The 25,602-nt window shown below is 40.3% G+C and overlaps 3 protein-coding genes and 1 pseudogene across 4 annotated transcripts in view; 1 reads left to right on the top strand and 3 right to left on the bottom strand.

The window, feature by feature from the left end:
* The window catches only part of LOC126942075 (endogenous retrovirus group K member 21 Gag polyprotein-like), a 129,349-nt pseudogene that overhangs the window by 12,827 nt on the left and 90,920 nt on the right, over positions 1-25,602 (bottom strand).
* Positions 1-25,602, top strand: part of LOC126942104 (glycine cleavage system H protein, mitochondrial-like) — a 290,077-nt gene that overhangs the window by 199,337 nt on the left and 65,138 nt on the right. The gene's annotated exons all lie outside the window — the stretch shown is intronic.
* The window catches only part of LOC126942097 (placental protein 13-like), a 42,697-nt gene continuing 22,284 nt past the window's right edge, over positions 5,190-25,602 (bottom strand). The window contains exons 2-5 of one of the 2 annotated variants that reach the window (XM_050769323.1): positions 22,677-22,796; positions 18,777-19,038; positions 7,236-7,446; positions 5,190-5,441 (exon numbers count right to left, since the gene is read on the bottom strand). In XM_050769323.1, coding sequence (XP_050625280.1) covers positions 5,325-5,441; positions 7,236-7,446; positions 18,777-18,991 — 543 coding nt within the window. In that variant the 5' untranslated portion in view covers positions 18,992-19,038; positions 22,677-22,796 and the 3' untranslated portion in view covers positions 5,190-5,324. Of the gene's footprint in view, positions 5,442-7,235; positions 7,447-18,776; positions 20,785-22,676; positions 22,797-25,602 lie in introns of both variants that reach the window. The other variant, XM_050769322.1, reaches the window with a different exon arrangement.
* Positions 11,757-14,550, bottom strand: LOC126942136 (40S ribosomal protein S29-like). The gene has a single exon (XM_050769389.1). The coding sequence runs from the start codon at positions 14,437-14,439 to the stop codon at positions 14,269-14,271; it is 171 nt and encodes a 56-aa protein (XP_050625346.1). The 5' UTR covers positions 14,440-14,550; the 3' UTR covers positions 11,757-14,268.

Genomic DNA, 25,602 nt, shown 5'->3' with positions numbered 1-25,602 from the left:
AAGTTCAAAACTTTCCCTTATCTCCCTGTCTTTTTCTAGCCCTCCAAACTATTCCAACCTCTGCCCATTACTGAGTTCCAAAGTTGCTTCCACATTTTCAGTTATCTTCATAGAAACCCCCCTCTTGTGGTGCTAATTTTTTGTATTAGTCCATTCTCACACTGCTATAAATAAATACCTGAAACTAGGTTGTTTATAAAGAAAAGAGGTTAAATTGGTTCATGATTCCACGGGTTGTACAGGAAGTGTGGCTGGAGAAGCCGGAGGAAACTTACAAGCACGGTGGAAAGTGAAGGAGAAGCTGGCACATCTTACATGGCTGGAGTAGGAGGAAGAGAGAGTGAAGCAGGGGGTGCTACACTTTTAAACAACCAGATCTCATGAGGACTGACTCACTACCATAAGAAATACACGGGAAAAATCCACCCTCATGTTCAAATTAACTCCCACCAGGTCCCTCTTCTAACATTAGGGATTACAATTTGATGTGAGATTTGGGAGGGAACACAGACCTAAAGCATATCAGTGGGGGAAGAAAACCATACTCAGTAAATGGTGCTGGGAACACTGACAAGTCACATGTAGAAGAATGACACTGGATTCTCATCTCTCATCTTATACAAAAATCAACTCAAGGTAGATCAAAGACTTAAATCTAAGACATGAAGACATTAGAATTCAAGAAGATAACATTGAAAAAACTCTTCTAGACATTGGCTTAGGTAAAGAATTCACATTTATGAACCCAAAAGCAAATGCAACAAAAATAAATAAATGAGATCTATTTAAATAAACTAAATATCTTCTGTACAACAAAAGAAATAATCAGCAGAGTAAACAGACCACTCACAGAGTGGGAAACAAAATATTCACAAACTATGCATCTGACAAAAGACTAAGATCCAAAATCCACAAAGAATTTGAAAAAATCAACAACAACAAAAAAATCACATCAAAAAGCGGGCTAAGGACATGAATAGACAATTCTCAAAAGAAGATATACAAATGGCTAACAAACACATGAAAACTTGCTCAGCATCACTAATTATTAGGGAAATGCAAATCAAAACAACAATGCAATACCACCTCACTCTTGCAAGAATGGCCATAATTAAAAATAATAAATAAAAAAAGATTTCGGCGTGGAGGAGGTGATCAGGAAATACTTCTATGCTGCTGTTGGGAAAGTAAACTAGTATGGCTGCTATGGAAAACAGCGTGGAGATTTTTAAAAGAACTAAAAGTAGAACTACAATTTGATCCAGCAATTCCACTACTGGGTATCTACCCAGAGAACAAGAAGTTAATATTCAAAAAGAATACTTGTACATGCATGTTTCTAGTGGCACAATTCACAATAGCAAAATAGTGGAGCCAACACAAATGTCTATCAATCAATGAATGGATTTAAAAAAAGTTTATATATATATATATACACACACACACACACACATTCCATTGTATATATACACATACACACACACACACATATATATACAATGGAATACTGTGCAACCACAAAAAGAAATGGATTATCAGCATTTCCAGTAACCTGGATGAGATTGGAGACTATTATTTTAAGTGAAGTAACTCAGGAATGGAAAACAAATATCATATGTTCTCAATGATATGTGGGAGCTAACCTATGAGGACACAAAGGCATAAAAATAATATGATGGGCTTTGGGGACTTGGGGGGAAGAGTGAGAGGGGGATGAGGGATAAAATACTACAAATATGATGCAGTATATACTGCTTGGGTGATGGGTGCACCAAAATGTCACAAATCACCAATAAAGAAATTACTTATGTAACCAAATACAATCTGTATCACAATAACATGGGAAAAAATAAACTAAACTAATGAGTTTTAAAAAGTAAAAATAAAATAAAATATCAGTACAAAGACAAAAATATATACAAACTGCCAATAAACATATGAAAAAAATGTTCAACATCACTAATCATCAGGGAAATGCAAAATAAAACCATAATACCAGAGACATGGAATCAACCTAAGTGCCATCAATTACAGATTGAATACAGAAAATGTGGTACATATACACCATGGAATACTATGCAGCCATAAAAAAGAACAAGGTCATGTCTTTTGAGGGAACATAGATGGAGCTAGAGGCCATTAATGCAGGACCAGAAGAAAAATACTTCATGTTCTCACTTATAAGTGGAAGCTAAACGATGAGAGCTCATAAACACAAAGAAGTAAATGACAAACACTGGGGCCTATTTGAGAGTGGAGGGTGAGAAGAGGGAGAAGAGCAGAAAAAATAACTACTTTTTGCTTTGCTCAGTACCTGGATGGTGAAATAATCTGTACAACGAACACCCGTGACAAGGGGTTTACCTACACAACAAACCTGCACATGTACACTTGAACTTAAAAGAAAAGTTAAAGAATGGTAAAAATAAATAAATTGGGGAAAATTTTTTAAAATTTCCTTTTTATTCCATCTTCTTGGGCCCCTCACTTGCAAATAGAGGCCCACATACATGAATGTTTAGCACCATCACGGATGGCATCCCGGAGGAATCGCAACGCTGACAGAGTTAGACATCAAGGACATTATTATCACAGAGTATATTTATTCTTTGGGGGCTTCAGTTATAACTGGAAAGACCAAAAAACCTTTGAGATGAGGAGGCTTTAGAGTTCATTAAAGAGTTTCTGCTTTTTGAGCAATCCCAAATTTGCTGGGAGAAGACAATGAATTTTGATTGAGCAGGAGGAGGAAAGATGTTGAGTAGATTTTCAGAGGCAATTCAAAAATTATTAGTTGAACATTCACCCTGGACTCTATGTAATCTCTTTGTATCTGAGATGTCATTCCTGGCCACCATGAGCACAGAGTAGCAGCTGAATAAGGATGAATGTAACGAATGACCTTCAGGAAGTGCATTGAGCTGGTGAATATCATTCAAGAAAGGGTAGTCACTGTGTGTTTGCCTGGCAGGGCTGGCATGTAAAATTATCTCGGTTATTCAAATAAAATGACTGCTGGGCAAGCAGCAAGTCGATGTGAAATCCAAGTCATTTTCTGCTCATTAAGCCAGTGGTTTCAGGATAGTTTTCATCCACTCAGAGCACAAATTACATAATTCCCCAAAAAAATGAATTCTGTGGTGGTGATGGGGCCTATAATCCATTATCAAAATAGAGAAGTGATCAAGACTGTGAAATGGAAGATGTAAGGAGGAGAGTGTACCTAATCAGAACCCAAGAGTTTCCACTGAGAGGGGAGGGAATTTCATTCCATACTGGAAAGAAACAGGAAGAGAGGCATGAAGAGTGTCATTCACTGTGCGTTAGCATCTCAAGGTATCTGGATGTTAGGTTAAAGGAAAGGTAAGGAGAGAGGCATACCCACGAGTGAGGTTGGAGTTGCAGAAACTGTTGCAATGAACATGGGGAGAGACGATGAGAATGATTAAAATGACACCTGAGATGGCCCTTGCAAACAAAGAGGCTATTTAGTGGGACTCTCTTCAATCTGCCTTCATTGATTTTTAAGTAATATGTTGTTTCTCTTCTCCTAAGTTGTCCTCCATACATGCTACGAAGCAGATAATCACAGCTCTTCTATTGGGGAAAGGTCTGTCATTCTGCCATCTTGGTAGGAACTCCAAGCAGCTGAGAATGGAGGGCGAGGACAAGTGCTACAGAGAAACATTCCTAGAGAAAATGAAAATAGCTGTCTGGTTGGTTTCACCAGTGATATGGATTAGTGAGTGCTGTCTATTTTATTTTGCCCCTCTAAAGTAGGTGTGTTCATTGCCTTTTTCCTGTCTCTTTTTGTCTTTTTGGTTTCATTTGTATAAAGCAGATGGTATGTCCCTTTGGTGCACATGTTGAGAGAGATTGCAAGTGATAATTTTTAGTCACCTGATAGACACCATATCTTGATTAGATAAGATACTGCACTTCACTCTGAGCCTGTTCCTGTTGTAGTATTGCCTTCAGAGATCCCTTACAGGGTTAGTGTTGTTGGTATGTGGGAAGTATATAAGCCAGTAATAACTGAATGGAACTAGTTGCCAAGGATGGCCCCTCATGACTACAGTCACAATAACCACAGCTTGTGGAGTCCTCTCCTTTTGATTAGGGCTGTCTATGTGACTCACCATGGTCAATGTAAAGTTATAGAAGTGACACTGTCTGCCATTCAAAGGTAGGTCTTATAATGCCATGTACTGTCTCCATGAGCCTTTTGAAAGGCTTTCTTTGCTGAAAGCCAATCACCATTCATTAAGTCCAAGAACCATGAGACTCTCCTGATTTGAACATATTCAAGGCATGAATGGAAAGGTGTGGTAGTGAAAGAGATAACCAGCCAGTTTCTAGGTGTTCACTCAGCCCTAGTGTTGACTTGGACATGAGTGAAGCATCCTCTGAAATCCCAGGCTAAAAGATTTCTCTAAAAACATGACTCCCATCACATGACCTACCACTCACATGAGTTCAATAAACCTGTAAAGCTGGGAGAGATCAAAATAAATGATTGATTTTAGTCAATATGTGTTGGGAGGTTTGTTATGCTACAATTTGTCACTGGAACAGCAGTAAAGCAGGGTCTGTTCACTGTGTCCATGTGCATGAACTGTGTCTATTCCAATAACAATCTACATGTTCTCTGATCTACAACCATGACCATTTATTTCCAAAGAGAAACCCCTGGATTCTGCACACAAAAAATGGAAAAATCTTTGAATATTTGGAAATAAGAATAATTGGGATTCTTTAAGGAAAACACTGGGCTCCAGTATTTCCCTACTACTTAGATTGAAAACTTCACAATGTGCCTACACAATAAGCATCCTGAGAACAATGAAAAAAATTAAGGAATTCCATATGATTTTCCTCAAGTTACAGCTTCTGCCCGAAGCCACTAGGTACACCTATGTGGCTGTAAGCAGCTACCTAACATTTCAGTGCGGTGAGTCATCTGACATTGGGTAAGGATTTTGGTTCAGACTGTCTGACGTCAACTACATACTATAGAAGGATGTTGTTTCTAATGTCTTCTCAGACATTCCAGGGACCTTGTCATTCACTCCCTTTGTCACAGGAAGGTTTATCCCCTTTGATTTCCTGATGCCTCCCATAGAATGCCCTGGCCCCTCCTGGGGATGACCACTTCCTCTTTTCCCCTCTTAAAGCAAGAACCAACGATGTGGGGTTTGGTGCTGTTTTAATGATCCAGTGTAGGGGAAAGGGTGAGGAGGGATTATTCTGTTAGCAGGCTCTGGGAATCCCATGGTCAGGTAGAAAGTGGGATTCCTTAACAATGAGGAGTCTGATCATCTCCCTCAATCGCTGATAAGCACTCTGGTCAGGGAGATATCTCTCAACACTTGCAGCATCTTCACAGATGCTGGCGGGAATCGATGGGCAAAGTTGTAAATGCGTTGGCCATTTACCATTACCTACAAGAGGAAAAATGCATCAGAAAGACAGTAGGCACCAAACAGGTTTTCAGCCCTTTCTCCTCTCTGACCTAGTACAAATAACCTTCCCCACGAAAACTCCTAGTTACACAAAAGTGAACCTAGTAGACACATTTTTGTTTACAGGCTACATTTTGTGCCTATTTGAGACAGGTGCTCATTTTATTTCTAATGTTTTCTCTCATTCCCCTAGTGAAGTTATACACCATGTCACACAGACCCTGTTTACTCAGCCTCCCTTCCAACCTGGAAGATCCCCATCACCAGGGACTGTGTCTCAGGAACTTGAGACCCTGCATCTCACACAGGACCTGCCACAGGGCTACTGCTAGACCATGTTCATTGAGTGCATACTTTTCAGTTCCATGAACTGTGACTGCCTTTTACTACTGATGGCACAGTTCCTCTTTGGAGTAGCCTACATCTGAGATGGTAGTGGCAAAGAATGAAACCCAGGATTCTTAGAGAGTTAAGGGAGGACAGGTCTTGTAAAACATAGGATATTATCTTCAACAACTTTTAAGCATAGAAAAAGAGCCCTCACTTGACTCTGAATAAGATGTGAATCTTTTGGCCTATTCATTAGAGAAAACCAAAAAGTATGGATATATTCCTTATATTGAGGCTATAGAGAAAGTCACCTTCTTAATGCAAATTTTTCAAATTTAAAATTTACACATTTTTGAGCTGGTTTTTTCATTTTTTTCTAATTATCTTCCAGTATAAGTATTGGGAAATTAGTAATGACAAGAGGATTGACTATAAAACTTAATACAGCATCATATATGAGAGCAAAATACTGGAAAAAACTTTAATGCCCAAAAAAGGGTCAAGTTCAATAATTTTGGGTAAACTTTTTAATGGAATATTATGCAATCATTAAAAACTGAAGTGGAACCATGGACTGATAGTGCCTTGAAGATATATTCTTTGTCAACAAATCAACTTAATTCCTGAAGTGTAATGTGTAGAGCAACTTATACCGGGATTTGCTTAAAAACAAATGAAATCATAGACATATCTATATCCGTCCATAGGCAAAGGTTTCCTCTGAAAGGCTGAGCACAGTGGCTTATGCCAGTAATCCCAGTATTTTGGGAGGCCAGGGTGAGCAAATCACGCAAGGTCGGGAGTTCAAGACAAGCCTGGCCAACATGGTGAAACTCCGCTTCTACTAAAAATACAAAAGTTAGCCAGGTGTGATGGCATGCACCTGTAATTCCAGCTATTGGGAGGCTAAAGCAAGAGAATCGCTTGAATCTGGGTGGTGGAGTTTGCAATGAGCTGTGATCACACCACTGCACTCCAACCTGGATGACAAAGTGAGACTGTCTCAAAAAAATTAAAAAAAAAAAAAATTCTTTCTGAAGAAGAGTGGAACTCTAGTAATGCTGTTCTTATGAGTAGAATTGGGACCCAAAAGTTAGACAAAGACACAATTTTTGAATGATTAAAATCACCTTTTTCTTAAGTATACTGTATACATTCAGCTAAATGAAAATTTAAAGAATGGCAGAAGTAGAAATGAGCACTATGGGAAAAGACAGATTCTCCACTTTGGGGGAAATGGCAGGTGAGCCGACCTTGATGTTGGTCAGATTTTGGAAAGAGCAGAGGATGGCAGTGCAAGCAGAGGGTGCTCTGTGATGAAAATCTGAAACAGGAGTAGTTATGGAAGATGGGCCCCGAGGGACTGGTGGCACCAGGTCAATGAAAGCTGCCTCCTCTAGGAGCCCACAGAGCTCCAGTGCTGGAAGCTCCTGAGGTACTCACCTTGTATTCTTTGTGACGCACATAGATGCACAGCTCAAATGGTTTGCCATCTTCAAAGGGCAAATAGTAGCATTTCTCCTCGTACCTCCATATGCCAAACACACGACTGTTCATGATTGCAGGATGACCAAAGTGCAGTCGGAATTGGAAAGCAATATCTGAGTCCTCATCCGTCCCAGTGTAGAAATTCACCTCCAGCTGTGGGTCCTTGCTGAGGTCAAAGCACACAGCACGTTGGGCAGGTTCCTTCATAGTGCAGACACACACTCAACACACACACAAATCCCTGCAGTCCTGGTCCCTGTGGGGATGCTTCAGCTCCTCGTGCTCCCAGGCAGAGAGATGCTGTGCTCCTCATCCCCAGACAAAAACTGAGCACCAGTCAGGGACCTGGGCCTATGATCTGTTCATTTCCTGGAAATTCTATGCCCTTTAATAAAGAGCCACAGCCCCAACTCACTGAGTGTCTTCCTCCCCTGGTCCCCATGGCTGGCCCATATGCAGTTGCTGCAGGTCTCATGCCTGGTGCTGGAGGGTCTCCAGGGCGTGCACTTGCGTGAGGTCTTCATTATGCCAACTAGACATTTCCACATCACTCACACATAAGGTCACACCCTTAGCAAATATTCACCCTTCTCTCCTCCACCCCCTCCATTGGACCATGGAGTACTCACACAAAAGTGAGGATCGGTGTCCCTGTGATTATCACGCAGGAACCAACAGACAAGGAAACAGGCAGTGTGTATGGTACCTGCCAGGGTATTGAGAGTGATTGAGAGGTAAAGGGTCAGCCTCCCCTATTGTAACAGATTCCCATGGTGCAGGAGGTTAGAGATCACAGGGCAGACTCTGAGGCCTCTCCCCTTTCACCCTACCACAGTCAGGGCCCCATATTCCTGAAGATATGGTGGACCCATAGGTAGGAGCAATTGTTCAAGAGCCAGGCATCCTGGATTCCAGTCCTCATTCTGCCGCTTACTAGCAGTGCAATCTTAGATCTATTACTTAACCCTCCCTGCCTCGGTTTCCCCAGAACAAGGAGGATTGTCAGAAATTCCTACTTTGTAGGGTGTTCTCAGTAACAGAGGAGTTAATATATGTAAAACTTCTACTCTAATCCCTGGCATGTGTAGGGTCTGTTAGGGGTGACCTAACAGAACAGGGGAGTCTTCCTGAGACATTGACCTGCCTTATTTTCAACTCTGAAAATGAAAACAAGACTTGAGGGTGACAGAATTTAGAAATTCAGTCCAGTGAAAAACAACACTTGTTGAAAAAGAGAGAAATGATGAAAGAACAGGAAACCCCTGTGTGTGGGAGGCACATGCATCACAATCATCAAGGGCAATGGACGTCCTTCCCAGAAGGGGACACATTGCTGACAGCGCAGCCTCAGTACTTGCACATATGAAGCCTGTGGGTCAGGGACATAACTAGAGGGAACGATTGATTTCTACGACTACTACAAGTGGTTGATGATTTTTCCATATTTTTGAGATAGGGTCTTGCTTTGTCACCCAGGCTGACATGCAGTGGTGCAATCACAGCTCACTGAAACGTCGAACTCCTGGGCTGCAGTGATCCTCACACATCTGCCCCCTCTTGTGTAGCTGGGGCGAAAGGTGCCTGCCACTCTGCCAGTCTGATATTTAAAGGTTTTCAAAGAAAGGGTCTCACTATGATGCCCAGACTGGTCTCAAACTTCTGGCCTCAAGTTACTCTCCCATCTTTGCCTCCCAAATTGGTGGGGTGATGGCCATGAGCCAGTGAACCCAGCTGCTTTGTTGAGTAACATTCACAGTAAACTCTGTCTGAATTCAAACAGAGCTTTTTCTTTCATGAGTGGAGGAACAAGTTTAGTTTCAGTTCAGACAGAGCTTACCGTGAATATTACGCATGGTTCAGTCACTGAAACCATGGCCTCTAATATTCTTCCCTGGCAAATCAGTGTCTGAACACTCTCCTGTTCCACAATGGGAAGAACAGGCTGAGCTGGGGCAAGGAAGCTGAGCTTGGGAAGCCAAAGCCAGTGGTCACTCTGTGCAGTCCCCACCTGAGGAACCATCACCCCCATAGTCTGCATTGCTCTTCCCTACTCTTACTGGGAAGACATCTACTGATGCTACATTTCGCTCTCATAAGTGACCTGAAACTAGTCCTTGGTAACTCACAATCCCCAAGATCCCTACCAGTTAAGCCATCTGGGATCCACATTGCCACACATGAAAAGACACACAGCTGCTTCACATACCTGCTCACTGTGCACATAAAGATGACCATGCACTGGTCTGGCTGTGAGCAAACATACACTCACATCACAGACAGGAAGACAAAGCACACTCAACCACTTACACTCACTCACACACCCGCCCGTCCTGGTGGGACATCTGCCTCCCACCTAAAGTCACTTAATCTCAGCAGAGTTCACTCTCATCAGATACCACCACATACTCACAGAGGGTTACACTGGTCCAGGATCCCCACCTCACACTCCACAGTCATCTCAGATACCACAGCCTCAGGGTTTCTCTTCCACACAACCACACCTCTCAGGAAAGCATTCGCAGTAGGAGTGCTCATATTTTCATCTCAGAAAATCTCCCCTGTTTCTTTCTTGGTTTATGTGACTTGAGATGGTTAAAGTCTGTGCCTTTTCAACTCACGGGTAGTGATGACATTGTTCTCTCCTTCTGGGTGACTCTTCGGAATTGTGTCCAGTCTTCTGTGTGAATCTCTGAGTGGGATCATTTAAATGCTGCAACTCAGAGATGCCCTCTGGCTTCATGCCAGATTCCAAGCCCCTCCCAGCAAGCTTTCCGTGTAGCAGGAGAAAGACTCAGATGTCAGGAAGAAACTCTGTCACAACCATAGCTGTTTGCTGTAAGGCAGTGGAAATGACAGTAGTGGAGGTACCAGGCTGTGGATTGGGTTACCAGGGATAGGATGATGGAGTGAGGGGTAGTGATTGTAAAGCTTCTCTTTGTGCCTCTCAAGCATTTTCTCCACTGTGCAGAATCTAGCCAGAAGGTGTACATTCTCTCAATTTGTACAATGACTAAAAGTAAATTGGGAATTTTAGAAAAAGACGTTAGACCTAGAAGGCAATTCTCTTTGCATTTAAAGGTTCTGGGAGAGCCTTTGAAGGTCTGATCCTCCTGACCTTGATCCTCAGGAGAGAAGTAGAGAAAGTTAATGCATGAACCTGCCTCACAGTAGGCCCCTTGGCTCTGCCATGTGAGGGTCACTCTCATCTGTCTGTCACATACCTGGACTCTAACTACATTCTCTGCTTTGTCTTGGAGTCCATGTAAAACAAAGTTTCAGAGATACTGTTTCTCCTGTAGATTCTGGGAGAAAGGTGAGATTGGTTTTTTTTCTTTTCTTTTTTTTTTTTTTTTTTACTTTTATTATAGGGGTACATATGCAGATAAAGTCGTGTCATGAGGTTTGTGGTACATAAGATTTCTTCACCTGGGTACTAAGCATAGTACCCAATAGTTGTTTTTTCTGCTCCTATCCCACCTTTCACCCTCCACCGTAAAGTAGGCTTCTGTGTGTGTTGTTCCCCTATTGGTGTCCCTGAGTCTCATCATTTAGTTCACAATTGTAAGTGAGAACATGGAGTATTTGGCTTTCTGTTCCTGCATTAGTTTACTAAGATTCATGGCCTCCAGCTCCATCCATGTTCCTGCAAAAGACATGACCTCATTCTTTTTTAGGGCTTCATAGTATTCCATTGTGCACATGTATCACATTATCTGTATGTAATCTGTCCTTGATGGGCATTTGGGCTCATTCTGTGTCTTTGCTATTGTGCATAGTGTTGAAAAGAACATTCATGTTCATATGTCTTTAAGGCAGAATCAGTTATATTCTTCTGTGTATACAATAGTGTATACACCTATCCCAGTAATGGGATTGCATTTTTCTAACATTCAGGGATGTTGAGCTTCTTTTCATTTGCTTGTTGGCTACCTGTATGTCTTGTTTTGAAAACTGTCTATTAATGTTCTTGGTCTACTTTTTTTGAGACAGGATTTCACTATGACACCCAGGCAGAAGTGCAGTGGTGAAATCTCGACTAACTGCAACCTCTGCCTGGGCTCAGGCAATCCTCCCAGCTCAGCTTTCTAAGTAGCTGAGATTACAGGTGCTCAAGACAAGACTTGGCTAATTTTTCTATTTTTCATAGAGATAGGGTTTTGCCATGTTGCCGAAGCTGGTCTTGAACTTCTGGACTCAAGCAGTCCTCAGCCTCCCAAAGTGCTGGAATTACAAGCAAGAGCCACTGCTCCCAGCCCTTTGCCCATTTTTTATGGGGTTGTTTGTTCTTTTCTTGTAAAGTTGTTAAAGTTCCTTATAGATGTTAGATATTAGACAATTTTCAGATACATAATTTGCAAATATTTTCTCCTTTTCTGTAGGTTGTCTGTTGGTTCTGTTGATAGGTTCTGTTGCTGTGCAGAATCTTTTTAGTTTAAATTGATCAATTTGTCCGTTTTTCCTTTTCTTGTGATTGCCTTTCGCATCTTTGTCATGAATCTTTTGCCTATTCCTACATTCGGAATGGTATTGCCTTAGGTAGTCTTCCAGGATTTTTATAGTTTTGGGTTTCACATTTAAGTCTTTAACTCATCTTGAGTTAATTTTTCTATATAATCAAGAAAGTGGTTCAGGTTCGATCATCTGCACATGACTAGCTAATTATCCGAAAATTATTTCCTGAATAGGAATCTTTTTTCCATTGCTTGTTTGATCAACGTTGTCAAAAACCAGATGGCTGTAGGTGTGGGACCTTACTTCTTGTCTCTCTGTTCTGTTCCATTGGTCTATGTGTCTGTTTTTGTGCAAGTACTATGCTGTTAGGTTACTTCAAGCTATAGTACAGCTTGAAGTTGGGTAATGTGATGCTTCCAGCTTTGTTCTTTTTACTTTGAATTGTCTGGGTTATTCAGCTTACTCTTGGTTCCATATGGATTTTAAAATAGATTTTTCTAATTCTGTGAAGAATGTTGTTGATAGTGCAATAGGAATACCGTTGAATCTGTACATTTCTTTGGGCAGTGTGGCTGTTTTAATGATCATTATTCTTGCCATCCATGAGCATGGAATGTTTTTCCATTTGTTTGGGTCATCTCTACTTTTTTAAGCAGTGTTTTGTAATTCTCCTTGTACCATCTTACACCTCCTGGTTAGCTGTATTCCTAGGTATTGTATTCTTTTCATGGCAATTGTGAATGGAATTGCATTCCTGATTCGGCCCTATGGTTCGCTGTCATTGGCATATAGGACTTCTAGTGATTTTTGCATATTGATTTTGTATCCTGAAGCTTTGCGAAAGTTGTTTACCAGCTTAATGATAGTTTGGGTGGGAACTGTGAGGTTTTCTAGATATAGAATCATGTCTGTAAACATGGATTGTTTAACTTCGTTCTGTATTTGGATGCCATTTGTTGCTTTCTCTTGCTGAACGCTCTGGCTGGTACTTCAAATACTATGCTGAATAAAAGTGGTGATAGAGAGCATTGCAGAAATTGTGGTTTGAAAATCCAGATTCAATTCTTGCTCCATATATCATGCACATTTCGAGCTGCAATTTGTCAACTACAAAACAAAACAAAAAAATTATCTCCTAATTCTGTTTTATTGGCCGCTCACTTGCAAGTACAGGCCTAGAAGCACCAGTGTTCAGCACCACGGACAGCACCACAGAGGAAACAGTTTTGATGGACTTTGGCATCAAGGACATTTTCAAAGAGTAGATTTATTCTTTGGGGACTTTCAGCAAAAACTGAAAAAGCCCCACAGACCATTCAGAAGGCAAGGCTTTAGAGTCCAGAATAACCTTCTATGTTTTGAGTAATACTATATTTAGTGGGAATGCTATATTTAGTGAATTTAGGTTGAGGAGCATGAAAAAGATGTTGAGCGGGTCCCCAGAGGCAAATTAAAGTTCGTTTGTTGGACATCGCTTCCTGGTCTCTATATCTTCTCTTTTTATCTGAGACGTCACTCCTGGCCACCATAAGCACAGGATAGTAGGTAGTATAAAGATGAGTATAACAAATGGACTATGTGAACTGAACTGAGCTGGTGAATATCAGTTAAGAAAAGTCAGTCACTGTGTGTTTGTCTAGCAGGGGCAGCATGTAGGACCCTGTAGGTTATTCAAATACAATGGGCATCATCCAGGGATATGTAGATATGAAATCAAACTCATGTTATTCTAAGAAAGACATGGGTTCCAAGATAGTCTTTACCCACTTTGAGCAAGAATTGCCTAATTCCCCCAAAAACTGAATTCCATGCAGATGAGAGGGCCTATGATCCATCAACAAAACAGAGAAGTGACCAAAACTGTGAGAGGGATGATATATGGAGGTCAGTGTACCTAATAAGAAGCTGAGATTTTCCAGTGAGAGGGGAGGAAATTTCAGTTTACACTTTAAAGAAACAAAGAAGTGAGGCATGAATGTGTTATTTACTGTTCATTGACACCTCAAGGTAACTGGATGTTAAGTTAAAGGAGGGCAAAAAGAGAGGCACACCCATGAGTAAGGTTGCTGTTGAACAAGCTGTGACAATGAACATGGGAAGAAAGGATGAGGATGACCAAAATGATGCCTGAGATGGGCCCTGCAGAAAAAGAGGCTATTTGATGAGACCCTCTTCAATCTGCATTGTTTGGCTTTTAGGTAATATACTGTTTATCTTCTCCTAAGTGGTCCTCTATCTGTGCTATGATCTAAATGATCACAGCTCTTGTAGAAAGAAAAGGGCTGTCACTATGCAATCTTGTTAGGAGCTTCAAGAAGCTGACAATAGATGGTGGAGCCAATTGTTGCAGAGAAACATTTTCAGAGAAGATGAAAATAAGGTCCAATAATGTGGACCAGTGACTGCTGCCTATTTTCTTTTTTGTTCTTGTTTGTTTTTATTTGTCTCTTTGTTTTAATTTTTATTTATGTTCAATGAGCTAGCACAGTTTCATTCATTGGGTGCATGTTTTGCTTATCAATTTAAAGAAGATCACTTAGTCCAACTTAATGAAACCTATATCCTTCAAGTACTTATAAAAACACAAGCAGCAGATATCAAGACAGTATATCCACAGAAGGCCATGCTTGTTTGAGCAGATGTAACAAGAGTGAGAACCCTGGCTGAATTTTCGTGGGTGGTTCCAGTAAAGCTGTTGGTGACCCATCTTGCTTTCAGAGTGCTGTTTATTATCTTTTCCTTTTCTAAAATAAGTGTGTTCACTGCATTTTCCTATATCTGTTTCAGTCTAATATTTTGATTTCTATAGGGCAGATAATGTATTATTTTAGTGCATATGTTGAGAGAAAGTGCACCTGATAATTTGTAGTCACCTCATGGACAGCAGATCCTAATCAGATGATAAGATGCTGAACTTCAATCTGAGCCTGTTTCTGTAGTTCTGTTGTGTTCAGTGGTTCCTTACAGGATTAGTGGTTTTGGAATGTGGGAAACATGTAAGCCATTGAGGACTGGGTGATAATAGTTGCCAAGGATGCTCCCTCATGACCACATGTCAAAATAACCACAGCTTGTGGAATCACTTACCTTTGATGTGGGCTGTCTGTATAGCTCACTGTGTTCAATACAATGTCACAATACTGACACTGTCTGCCTTTGTAAGCTAGGTCCTATGATGCCTTGTACCTTCTGCCTGAGCTTTTGGAAGGCTTTCTTTAGTGGAAGCCAATCATCATTCATTCAGTCCAAGAACTATGAGACTCTCATGATTTGAGGGAATTCAAGGCATGGATTGGGAGGTGAGGTAGGAAAGGAAATAACCAGTCAGCCCCCAGGTGTTCACCCAGCCCCAGTGTTGAGTCAGACATGAGTGAAGCATCCTCTGGAATTCCAGCCTAAAAGATTCTTCAGAAAACGAGACTCTCACCACATAATCTACCACCCACATGAGTCCAGTTAACTGAGAAAGATCAGAATAAATGATTGTTCTAAGTCAATATGTGTTGGGAGGTTTGCTGCGCTGCAATGCCTAGTGAAACAGCAGCAAAGCAAGGTCTGCTCACTGTGTCCATGTGTATGAATTGTGTCCATCCAAACAATAAACTACATATTTTCTGGTCTAAACCCATGACTATTTGTTTCCAAATAGAAATTCCAGGATTCTGCCACAAACATCAGAAAAATCTCGCAGTTGTTTTTAAATATCAACAATTAGAGTTCTTTAAGAGAAATCTTTGGACTCCTATGATTACCTAATGATTGCTTGAATTAAAATTTTCACACCAGACGTGTCTTTTTCTAAAGTTCCTGCATGGAAGTCTGTATAGAGCCAAGCACCATGTTTATATACAACAAATATCCTGAGAACAATGGAAAGAATTAGGAAATTCCCCCAGATTGTCCTCAAGTTACAAAATTTCTCCCTAAAGCCACGAGGTACACCTGTGTGGCTGTAAACAGCTACCTAACATTTCAATGCAGTGAGTCATCTGAGATTGGGTAAGGACTTTGTTTCAGAGTCACTGACGTCAACGACGTGCCATAGAAGGATGCTGTACCTAATGACTCCTAAGACATTCTAGGCACATTGTCACTCACTCCTGGAGTCACAAGAAGATTTCTCCTCTTTGATTTCTGGATGCCTCCCATAGAATTCCTCAGGTCCTCTTGGGGATGACCACTTTCTCTTTCCCCCTTAAAGCAAGAACCAAAGAAATCCTGGGTAGTTTGGTGATGTTTTAGCAACCAAGGGTATGGGAAAGCATGAGGAGAGGACATGCTGTTAGCAGGCTCTGGAGATCCTATGGTCACATAGAAAAGGGATTCCTCAACAATGGAGAGTGTGGTGATCTCCCTTAATTGCAGACAGACATTGAGGTCAGGGAGACATCTCTCCACACTTGCACTGTCTTCACAGAACGTGGTGGAAGTTGATGGACAAAGCTGTAACAGTGTTGGCTATTTCTTATTACCTACAGGAAGAAAAATGCATCAGAAAGACAGTATGCCTTCAAACAAGCTTTCACCCTCTTCTCTACTCTGTCCTAGTACTTACAACATACCGTGAGAAAACTCCTTGTTATATAATTGAACCCAAGACACACACTTCTGTTTACAGATTAACTTTCTTGCCTATTTTAGACAGTTGCTCACTTTATTTCTAATTTTTCTCTTATTCTTCAAGAAATGCTTTACCACTCTGTGACACATGGTCTATGTTTGCTCAGCCTCCCCTCTATCCTGGAAAATCCCCATGGCTACTGACTGTGTTTCACCAACTTGAATCCCTGCATCTTGTACAGGGGTTCACACAGGGTTAACGCTAGACCATGTTCATTGAATGTATATCTTTCAGTTCCACGAACTACAACCGCCATTCACTGCTGATGGCCCAGTATCTCTTTGGAGTTGCCTAGATCAGGGCTGATGGTGGCCAAGAATAAAATTCAAGTGCTGTTGGAGAGGTAGAATCGGACAAGTGTTGCAAAACATAGAATATCATTTTGAACAGCTTCTAAGAATAGGTAAAGATCCCTCACTTGAATCTGAATAAAATGTGAATCTTTTCACCTACCCATTAGAAAGAGCCAGAACATTTGGACATATTCTCTATTACTAAGGTTGTAAAGTAACTTTATAGGTGTTAATTCGTTAAATTTAAAATGCACATATTTCATTTCTTTGTGATATCTTTCAATATAAGTAAGAGAGGTGAATAATGACAAGAGAATTGACTAGAAGTCTTAATATAGCACCATTTGCAAAAGAAAAATATTGGAAATAACCTCAATGCCCATCAAAAAAGTCAAGGTCCACCATTTTTGGTAATCCTTCTAATGCAACATTATGCAACCTTTGAAAACTGAGGCAGCACCATCAATAGATGATGTCTTCAAGATGTATTCTTTGACAACAAATCAACTCAGTTCCTAAAGTGTAAGGTGGAGAGCAACATATACCAGGATTTGTTTAAAAACAAATAAATTAATAAATCTATATGTTTCCATAAGCAGAGATTTCCTGTGGAAGGAGAATAAAACACTGGTAATATTCTCAGCAGTAAGATTGGGTCCAGGAGTAAGACAAAGACTTATTTTTTCATTGACTAAAACAATTTTATTCTTATGAATATTGTGTCAGTCCACTACCTGAAAACTTAAATAACAGCACAAATAGAAAGGAGAACAATGGAAAAGACAGAGGAGATTCTCCTTCTTGGGAAAAATGCCAGGTGAGCTGATATTGACTCTGGTCAGATTTGGGAAAAGAGCTGAGGATGGCAGTGCAAGCAGAGGGTGCTCCGTGATGAAAAGCCCAGGGCAGGAGTAGTTATGGCAGATGGGTCCTGAAGGACTATTGGGGCCAGGTCAGAGAGAGCTGCCTGCTGCTCTGAGAGCCCATGGAGGCCTTGTACGGGGAGCTCCTAGGATGCTGACCTGGTACTCATTGTCCAGCACCAAGATGCTCAGATTATGTTTTGCCATCCTCAAAGGGCACATTGTGGCATCTCTTCTCACACTTCCAGGTCCCACACACATAGCTGTTTATGATCAAACAATGGTGAAAGTGTACTCAGAAATGGAAGCCGATGTCTGAGTCCTCATTTGTCCCTGTGTAGAAATCCATCTGCAGCTCTGGGCAAAGCACACAGAGTGTTAGGCAAGCCCCTTCTTTGTGGGGAACACACTTAACACAAATACAAATCCCTTCCCCCGTTTCAGGGAAGAAAGCAGTCTCCATGGTGATACTGCAGGCCTGGTCCCTGTGGGGCTATTTAGCTCCTCGTTCCCCCAGGTGAGGACACACTCTGCCCCTCATCACAAGATCAAAAGTGAGCCACTCTAATTTACCTGGGCCTATGACTTGTCCATTCCTTAAAAATTCTATCCCCATTGGATCTAATTAAACTAAAGAGCTTCTTCACAGCAAAAGAAACTATCATCAGAGTGAACAGGCAACCTACAGAATGGGAGAAAAAATTTGCAATCTATCCATCTGTTAAAGGGCTAATACCCAGAATCTACAGAGAACTTAACCAAATTTACAAGGAAAAAAAAAACAACCCCATCAAAAAGTGAGCAAAGGTTATGAACAGACACTTCTCAAAAGAAGATATTTATGCAGCCAACAGACATAAGAAAAAATGCTTATCATCACTGGTCATTAGAGAAATGCAAATCAAACCACAATCAGATATCATCTCATGCTGGTTAGAATGGCAATCATTAAAAAGTCAGGAAACAACAGATGCTGAAGAGGTTGTGGAAAAATAATAATGCTTTTACACTGTTGTTGGGAGTGTAAATTAGTTCAACCATTGTGGAAGACAGTGTGGCAATTCCTCAAGGATCTAGAACTAGGAATACCATTTGACCCAGCAATCCCATTACTGGGTATATACCCAAAGGATTATAAATCATTCTACTATAAAGACACATGCACACGTATGATTATTGTAGCACTGTTCACAATAGCAAAGTCTTGGAACCACCGCCAATGTCCATCAATGATAGACTGGATTAAGAAAATGTGCCACATACTCACCATGGAATACTATGTAGCCATAAAAAAGGAAGAGTTCTTGTCCTTTGCAGACTTGAGATGAGCCCTGTCAAGAGACACCATTTGATGGAAGCTTCTTCAATTTGCATTCTTTCGTTTGTAGGTAATATGTTGTTTCTCCTAAGTGGTTCTCCAGATGTGCAACAGAGAAGATAATCACAGCTCTTGTAGAGGGAAAAGGGCTGTGATTCTGCCATCTTGGTGGGAATTCTGAGAAGTTGAGAACGGAGGGTGGAGCCAATTGCTGAGAAAAACATTCCCAGAAGAAATGAAATTAGGCATCTGGCTGTTTTCAGCAATGATGTAAACCAATGACTGTTGTCTATTTTCTGTTTACATTATAAAATAGATACGATCATTGCATTTTTCTTATGTCTGTTTCAGTATTGTGTGTTTGATTTGTTCAGGGCAGATAATTTATCCCTTTAGGGAACATGTTGAGAGAAAGTGCACCTGATAATTTGTTCTCACCTCATAAACACCAGGTCCCGATTTAAATAATAAAATATTGAACTTCACTCTGAGCCTGTTCTTGTATTGTATTGGTTTCTGTGGTTTTTCAGAAGGTGTTTTGGGGATGTGGCAAGTGTATGAGCCAGTGGGGGCTAAGTGGAAATAATTTCCACAAATGGCCCAACGATAATGACAAGTCAAAACAACCACAGCTTGTAGCGTTTCCTCTCCTTAATTTGGGCTTTCTGCATGACACCTTGATCAATATAATGTCATAGAAGTCACACTGTCTGCCTTTCAAAGCTAAGGCCTACAATGCCTTGCACCTTCTTCATGAGATTTTTGGAAGCTTTTCATTGGTGGAAGCCAATCATTGATTCTGATTTCAGGAATTCCAGGAATTCAAGGCACTAATGTGGAGATAAGATAGGGAAGGAAACAAACAACCAGTCACCAGGTGTTCAGCCACCCTAATGCTGAGTTGGGCATGAGTGAAGCATTTTCTGAAATCTCTGACTATAGACCTTTCTAAAATCGAGACACTCACTGCATAATCTGTGACCTATATGAGTCCACTAAACCTTCAAAACTCAGAGAAATCAGAATAAATGATTGATTTAAGCCAACATGTGTGGGGAGGTTGCCTGTGCTGCAATGCCAACAGTAACAGCAGCAAAGCAGAATCTGTTCACAGTGCCCATGTGCATGAATTGTGTTCATTCCACCAATAAACCACTTATTTTCTGATCTTAAACCATGACCATTTGTTTACAAAGAGAAATCTCAGGATTCTGCCCACATAAAATGGAAAAATCAGAAAATTATTTTGAAAAAAAAATGGATTCTTAAAAGGAAATCATTGAACTGTGATTCTCTAACTATTGCTTGGATTGAAAATTTAGATGTAAACATTCTCAAATTTTTCTTCCAATTCCTCCAGTGCATCCCACACAATTCCAGGCAGTTTCAAGACACAAGAAACATTCTTAGGATGAGCGAAGAATTAAGATATTTCACCTGACTTTCCTCAAATTACAAAGTCTCTCCCCAAAGCCTGTGTGGTTGTAAACAGATCCCTAACATTTCACTGCAATGAGTCATCTAAAATGAGAGAAGAATTTTAGTTCAGAGTGTCTGACGTAAAGTATGGGCTGTAGAGAATGTCGTTTGTTTTGTCATCTTAGATATTCCAGTGGTGTTGTGACTCACTGCCTGTTTCACTTGTGTGTCTGTGCCACTTTGTCTTTTTCCCCAGTAGAGTGAGAACCAGATCCTGGATAATTTAGTGAAGTTTTATTGACCATGTGTAGAGGAAGGCGTGAGGAGAGATCATTCTCTTAGCAGGCTCTGGGATACCACAGTCATAGAGAAATGGGGAGTTTCTGTTGCTCCTCAGTAACACGGAGTGTGGACATCACCGTCAATCACAGACACACATTGAGGTCAGGCAGACATCCCACCACACTTGCACCAACTTCACGTAACATGATGGGAGTTGATGGGCAAAACTGTAACACTGTTTGTCATTGACCATTACCTGCAAGAGGAAAAATGCATCAGAAATACAGCATGCAACAAAACAAGCTATCAGTCTTATCTCCCCTCAGCCCTAGTGCCTATAGCAACCAACCAGAAAACTCCCAATTATACATCAGAAACCAGTAGACATACTTCTATCTACAGACTACCTTTGTGCCTATTTCAGACAGTTGTTCATTTCATTTCCCATGTTTCCTCTCATTACTCCAGGGAAGTTCTACCACTCTGTGTCACACAGTTCCTGTTTGCTCAACCTCTTCTCTAGCCTGGAATATGCCAGATTCTGTGTCATGAATTTGAATCCCTGCGTCTTCTACAGGGGTTCACAAAGGGTTCGTGATCAACAATGTTCATTGAATGTATACTTTTCAGTTATACAGACTATGACTGCCATTCATCACTGATGGCCCACTTTCTCTTTGGAGTTGCCCAGGGCTGTCAAGGGGTTAGCAAGGAATGAAATCCAAGTGTTTTTAGAGAGAAAGAACAGAATAGGTATTGCAAGACATAGTATATTATTTTGAACAACTCATAGGCATATTAAAGGATTACTCACTTAAATCTGAACAAAATGTTAATCTTTGGGTTTACCCATTTGAAAATGTCAGGAAGGTTGGAAATATAATATTATTTATTACTAAAGCTATAAAACAGTCAATTTTTAGGTGTTAATTTACAATATTTAAAATGCACACAATTCTGAGCCAGTTATTTCATTTCTTTGTAATTATTCTTTAATACAACTACTAGGAGTTTGATAACAAAAAAGATTTATTAGAAAGCTTAATACAGCATCATTTGTGAGAGCAAAATACTGGAAACAGTCTAAATGTCCATCAAAGGAGTAAAGTTCAATAATTTTTGGTAACCATTCTACAGGAATATTGTGCAGTGTTTAAAAACTGAGGCAGCACCATAAATAGATGACTTTGCAAAATATAGTATTTGACAAGCAGTCCACCCCAGTTCCTAAAGTACATTTGTTCAGAAAGAAATGAAAACATAAAACTATATATTTCTGCAAGCAGATTATCTCCATAATTTGAGTAGAGAAGCCAGTAATATTATTGTACTGGGGAGTAAAATTGGGGCTCAATCCTGAGAGAAAGACTAAATTTTTGGCTCACTGAAACTATTTTATTTACATGTGTATTTTCTCCATTTTGGATAAATGAAAATATAAGTACATCATCACTAGAAATGAGCACTATGGGAAAAGACAGAGGAGATTCTTCACTTTGGGGGAAATGACAGGTGAGATGACCTTGACCCTGGTCAAATTTGGGAAAAGAGCTGAGGATAGCAGTGCAAGCAGAAGGTGCTCTGTGATGAAAAGTCTGGGGCAGGGGCAGTTATGGGAGATGGGCCCCAAGGGACTCTTGGGGCCAGCTTACAGAGAGCTGTCTCCTGCTCTGGGATCCCAGTAAGGCCAAACACTGAAAGCCCCTGGGATACTCACCTGGTACTCATTGTCCAGCACTGAGATGTGCAGGTCAAATTGTTTGCCATCCTTAAAGGGCATACCCTCAGATTTTCTGTAATGCTTCCAGGCTCCACACACATGCTGTTCATGACCACTCAATTCCCAAAGTACACTCCAAAATGGAAGGCAATGTCTGACTTCTTATCTGCCCCAGTGTGGAAATCAACCTGCAGCTGTGGGTCCTTGTGGAGGTCAAAGCACGCAGCATGTTGGGCAGGTCCCTCCCGTGTAGTGCACACACAGGACACACACGCAAATCTCTTCCCACCTTTCCCAGGACAGACAGAAGCCTTCCTGGTGATACTGCAGGCCTCATCCCTGTGGGGCTGCTTCAGCTCCTTGTTCCCCCATGCAGGGATATGCTCTGCCCCTCATCCCCAGATGGAAACTGAGCCACAGTCACTGACCTGAGGTTATGAGTTGTCTATTCTCTGAAAACTCTATGCTCTTTGATAGAAGTGTTGGTGGCAGGTAGAGATCCTCTTGGAAATTTTGGCAGGCTCCTACAGGAGAGTCATAGCACAGATCTGGAAAATGTGGAGCAAAGACATGTCATCCTTTGTGGATAACTTCTCTCCATTTGAGAAAAAGCATTTGCCTTGCTACTGTGCCTTAGCAGAGAGTGAATACTTAACCATGGCCTCCAGGTTTCTGTGAATCCTGGCTGTCTGTCAAGAAGCAGGTCTGACCCACCATATTTGTTCCTGCAAAAGATATGATCTCATGATTTTTATAGCTGCATAGTATTCCATGGTGTATATGTACCACATTTTCCTTTATTCAGTCTACCATTGATGGGCATTTAGATTGATACTGTGTCTTTGTTATTGTGAATCGTGCTGCAACAAACATACATGCGCATGTGTCTCTATGGTAGAACAATTTATATTCCTTTGGGTATATACCTAGTAATGGGATTGCTGGGTCAATTGGTAGTTCTGTTTTTAGGTCTTTGAGGAATTGTCACACTGTGTTCCACAATGATTGAACTAATTTACACTTCCACCATAGTGAATACGCATTCCTTTTTCTCTGCAACATTGCCAGCATCTGTTACTTTTTGACATTTTAATAATAGCTGTTCTGACTGATATGTGATGGTATCAAAACTGTTGTTTTGACTTGCATTCCCTAATAATCAGAAATGTTGAGCTTTTCCACATATGTTTGTTGGCCACATGTATATCTTCTTTTAGGAAGTGACTGTTCATATCTCTTGCCCACTTTTTAATCAAATTTTTTTTTCTTGTATATTTCTTAAGTTCCCTATAGATGATGAATGTTAGCCTTTTGTCTGATGCGTAGTTTGCAAAAATGTTCTCCCATTCTGTAGGTTGCCTGTTTACCCTGTTGATGTTTTCCTTTGCTATGTAGAAGCTCTTTAGTTTAATTAGATCCCATTTGTCAATTTTTGCTTTTGGTGCAATAGCTTGTGTCATCTGCATCATGAATTCTTTCCCCGTTCCTATATCCAGAATGGCATTGCCTAGGTTGTCTTCTAGGGTTTTATAGTTTTGGGTAATACATTTCAGTCTCTGATCCATCTTAAGTTGATTTTTGTGAATGGTATAAGGAAGGGGTCAAATTTCAATCTTCTGTATATAGCTAGACAGTTATCGCAGAACGTTTCACTGAATAGGGAGTCCTTTCCCCATTATCTGTTTTTGTTAGCTTTGTGGAAGATCAGATGGTTGCAGGTTTGTGGTCTTCTTTGTGGTCTCTCTGTTCCATATGTGTTTGTTTTCTATAAATACTATGCTGTTTTGGTTACTGTAGCCTCACAGTATAGTTTGAAGTCAAGTAGCATGATGTCTCCAGTTTTTTTCTTTTTGCTTAGGAATGCCTTGATCATTTGGGCTTTTTGTTTGTTCCACATGAATTTTTAAACAGTTTTACATAGCTCTTTGAATAATGTCATTGGCAATGGCAATTTTACAGGAATCACTTTGGATCAATACATTGCTTTGGGAATTATGGCCCTTTTAATGATATTGGTTCTTCCTATCCATGAGCATAGAATGTTTTTTTATTTGTTTGTTTCACCTCAGATTTCTTTGAGCAGTGTTTTCTTTTTTTTAAATTTTGCCTTGAAGAATCTGGCAAATTGTATTTTACAAAGATGGTCATAATGATATCTCTTATCCTACATGCTCTTCTCCACTGTGATTTTTTTAATATATTTTTTATTTCCATAGGTTTTTGGGGAACAGGTGGTATATGGTTCCCTGAATAACTCTCTTAATGGAGGTTTGTGAGATTTGGGGTCACCCATCATCCGAGCAGTACACACTGAACCAAATTTGTAGCTTTTTATCTCTTATCCCCTTCCCACCCTTTTCCCCCCAAGTCCCCAGAGCCTATTGTATCATTCTTATGCCTTTGCATCCTCATCGCTTAGCTCCCTCTTATGAGTGAGAACATATGATGTTTCATTTTGCATTAATGAGTTACTTCACTTAGAATAATGGTCTCCAATCCCATCCAGGTTGCTGTTAATGCCATTAACTCATTCCTTTTTATGGCTGAGTAGTATTTCATTATATGATGGTTATTTGGGTTGGTTTCACATATTTGCAATTGTGAATTATGCTGCTATAAACATGCGGGTGCAAGTATCGTTTTTGTATAATGACTTATTTTCCTCCAGGTAGATACCAAGTACTGAGATTGCTGGATCAAATGGTAGTTCTACTTTTAGTTCTTTAAGGCATCCCACATTGTTTTCTATAGTGGTTGTGCTAGTTTACATTCCCACCAGCTGTGTAAAAGTGTTCCCTTTTCACCTCATCCCCTCCAATATCTATTATTTTGATTTTTTGTTATGGCCATTCTTGCAGGAGTAAGGTGGTATCACATTGTGCTTTTGATTTACATTTCCCTGATCGTCAGTGATGCTGAGCATTTTTTCATATGTTTGTTGCTCATTTGCATATCTTCTTTTGAGAATTGTTTTTTCATGTCCTTAGCCCCTTTTTTGACGGGATTATTTTTTTTCTTGCTAGTTTGTCTAAATTAGTTGTAGATTCTTGATATTATTCCTTTGTTAGATGTACAGATTATGAATATTTTCTCCCACTCTGTGGGTTGTCTGTTTACTCTGCTGACTGTTCCTTTTGCCATACAAAAACTCCTTAGTTTAATTAAGTCCCACTTATTTATCTGTGTTTTTATTGCATTGGCTTTTGGGTTTTTGGTCATAAAATCTTTCCTTAAGTCAATGTCTAGAAGGGGTTTTCCAACATTACCTTCTAGAATTTTTATAGTTTCAGGTCTTAGACTTCAGTTCTTAGATTTCAGTTCTTAATCCATCTTCAGTTGATTTTTGTATAAGGT

Source organism: Macaca thibetana, chromosome 19 (genome assembly GCF_024542745.1).
Source record: "Macaca thibetana thibetana isolate TM-01 chromosome 19, ASM2454274v1, whole genome shotgun sequence".
NCBI classification, from domain to species: domain Eukaryota; kingdom Metazoa; phylum Chordata; class Mammalia; order Primates; family Cercopithecidae; genus Macaca; species Macaca thibetana.
This window is presented reverse-complemented; position numbering and strand designations above follow the sequence as displayed.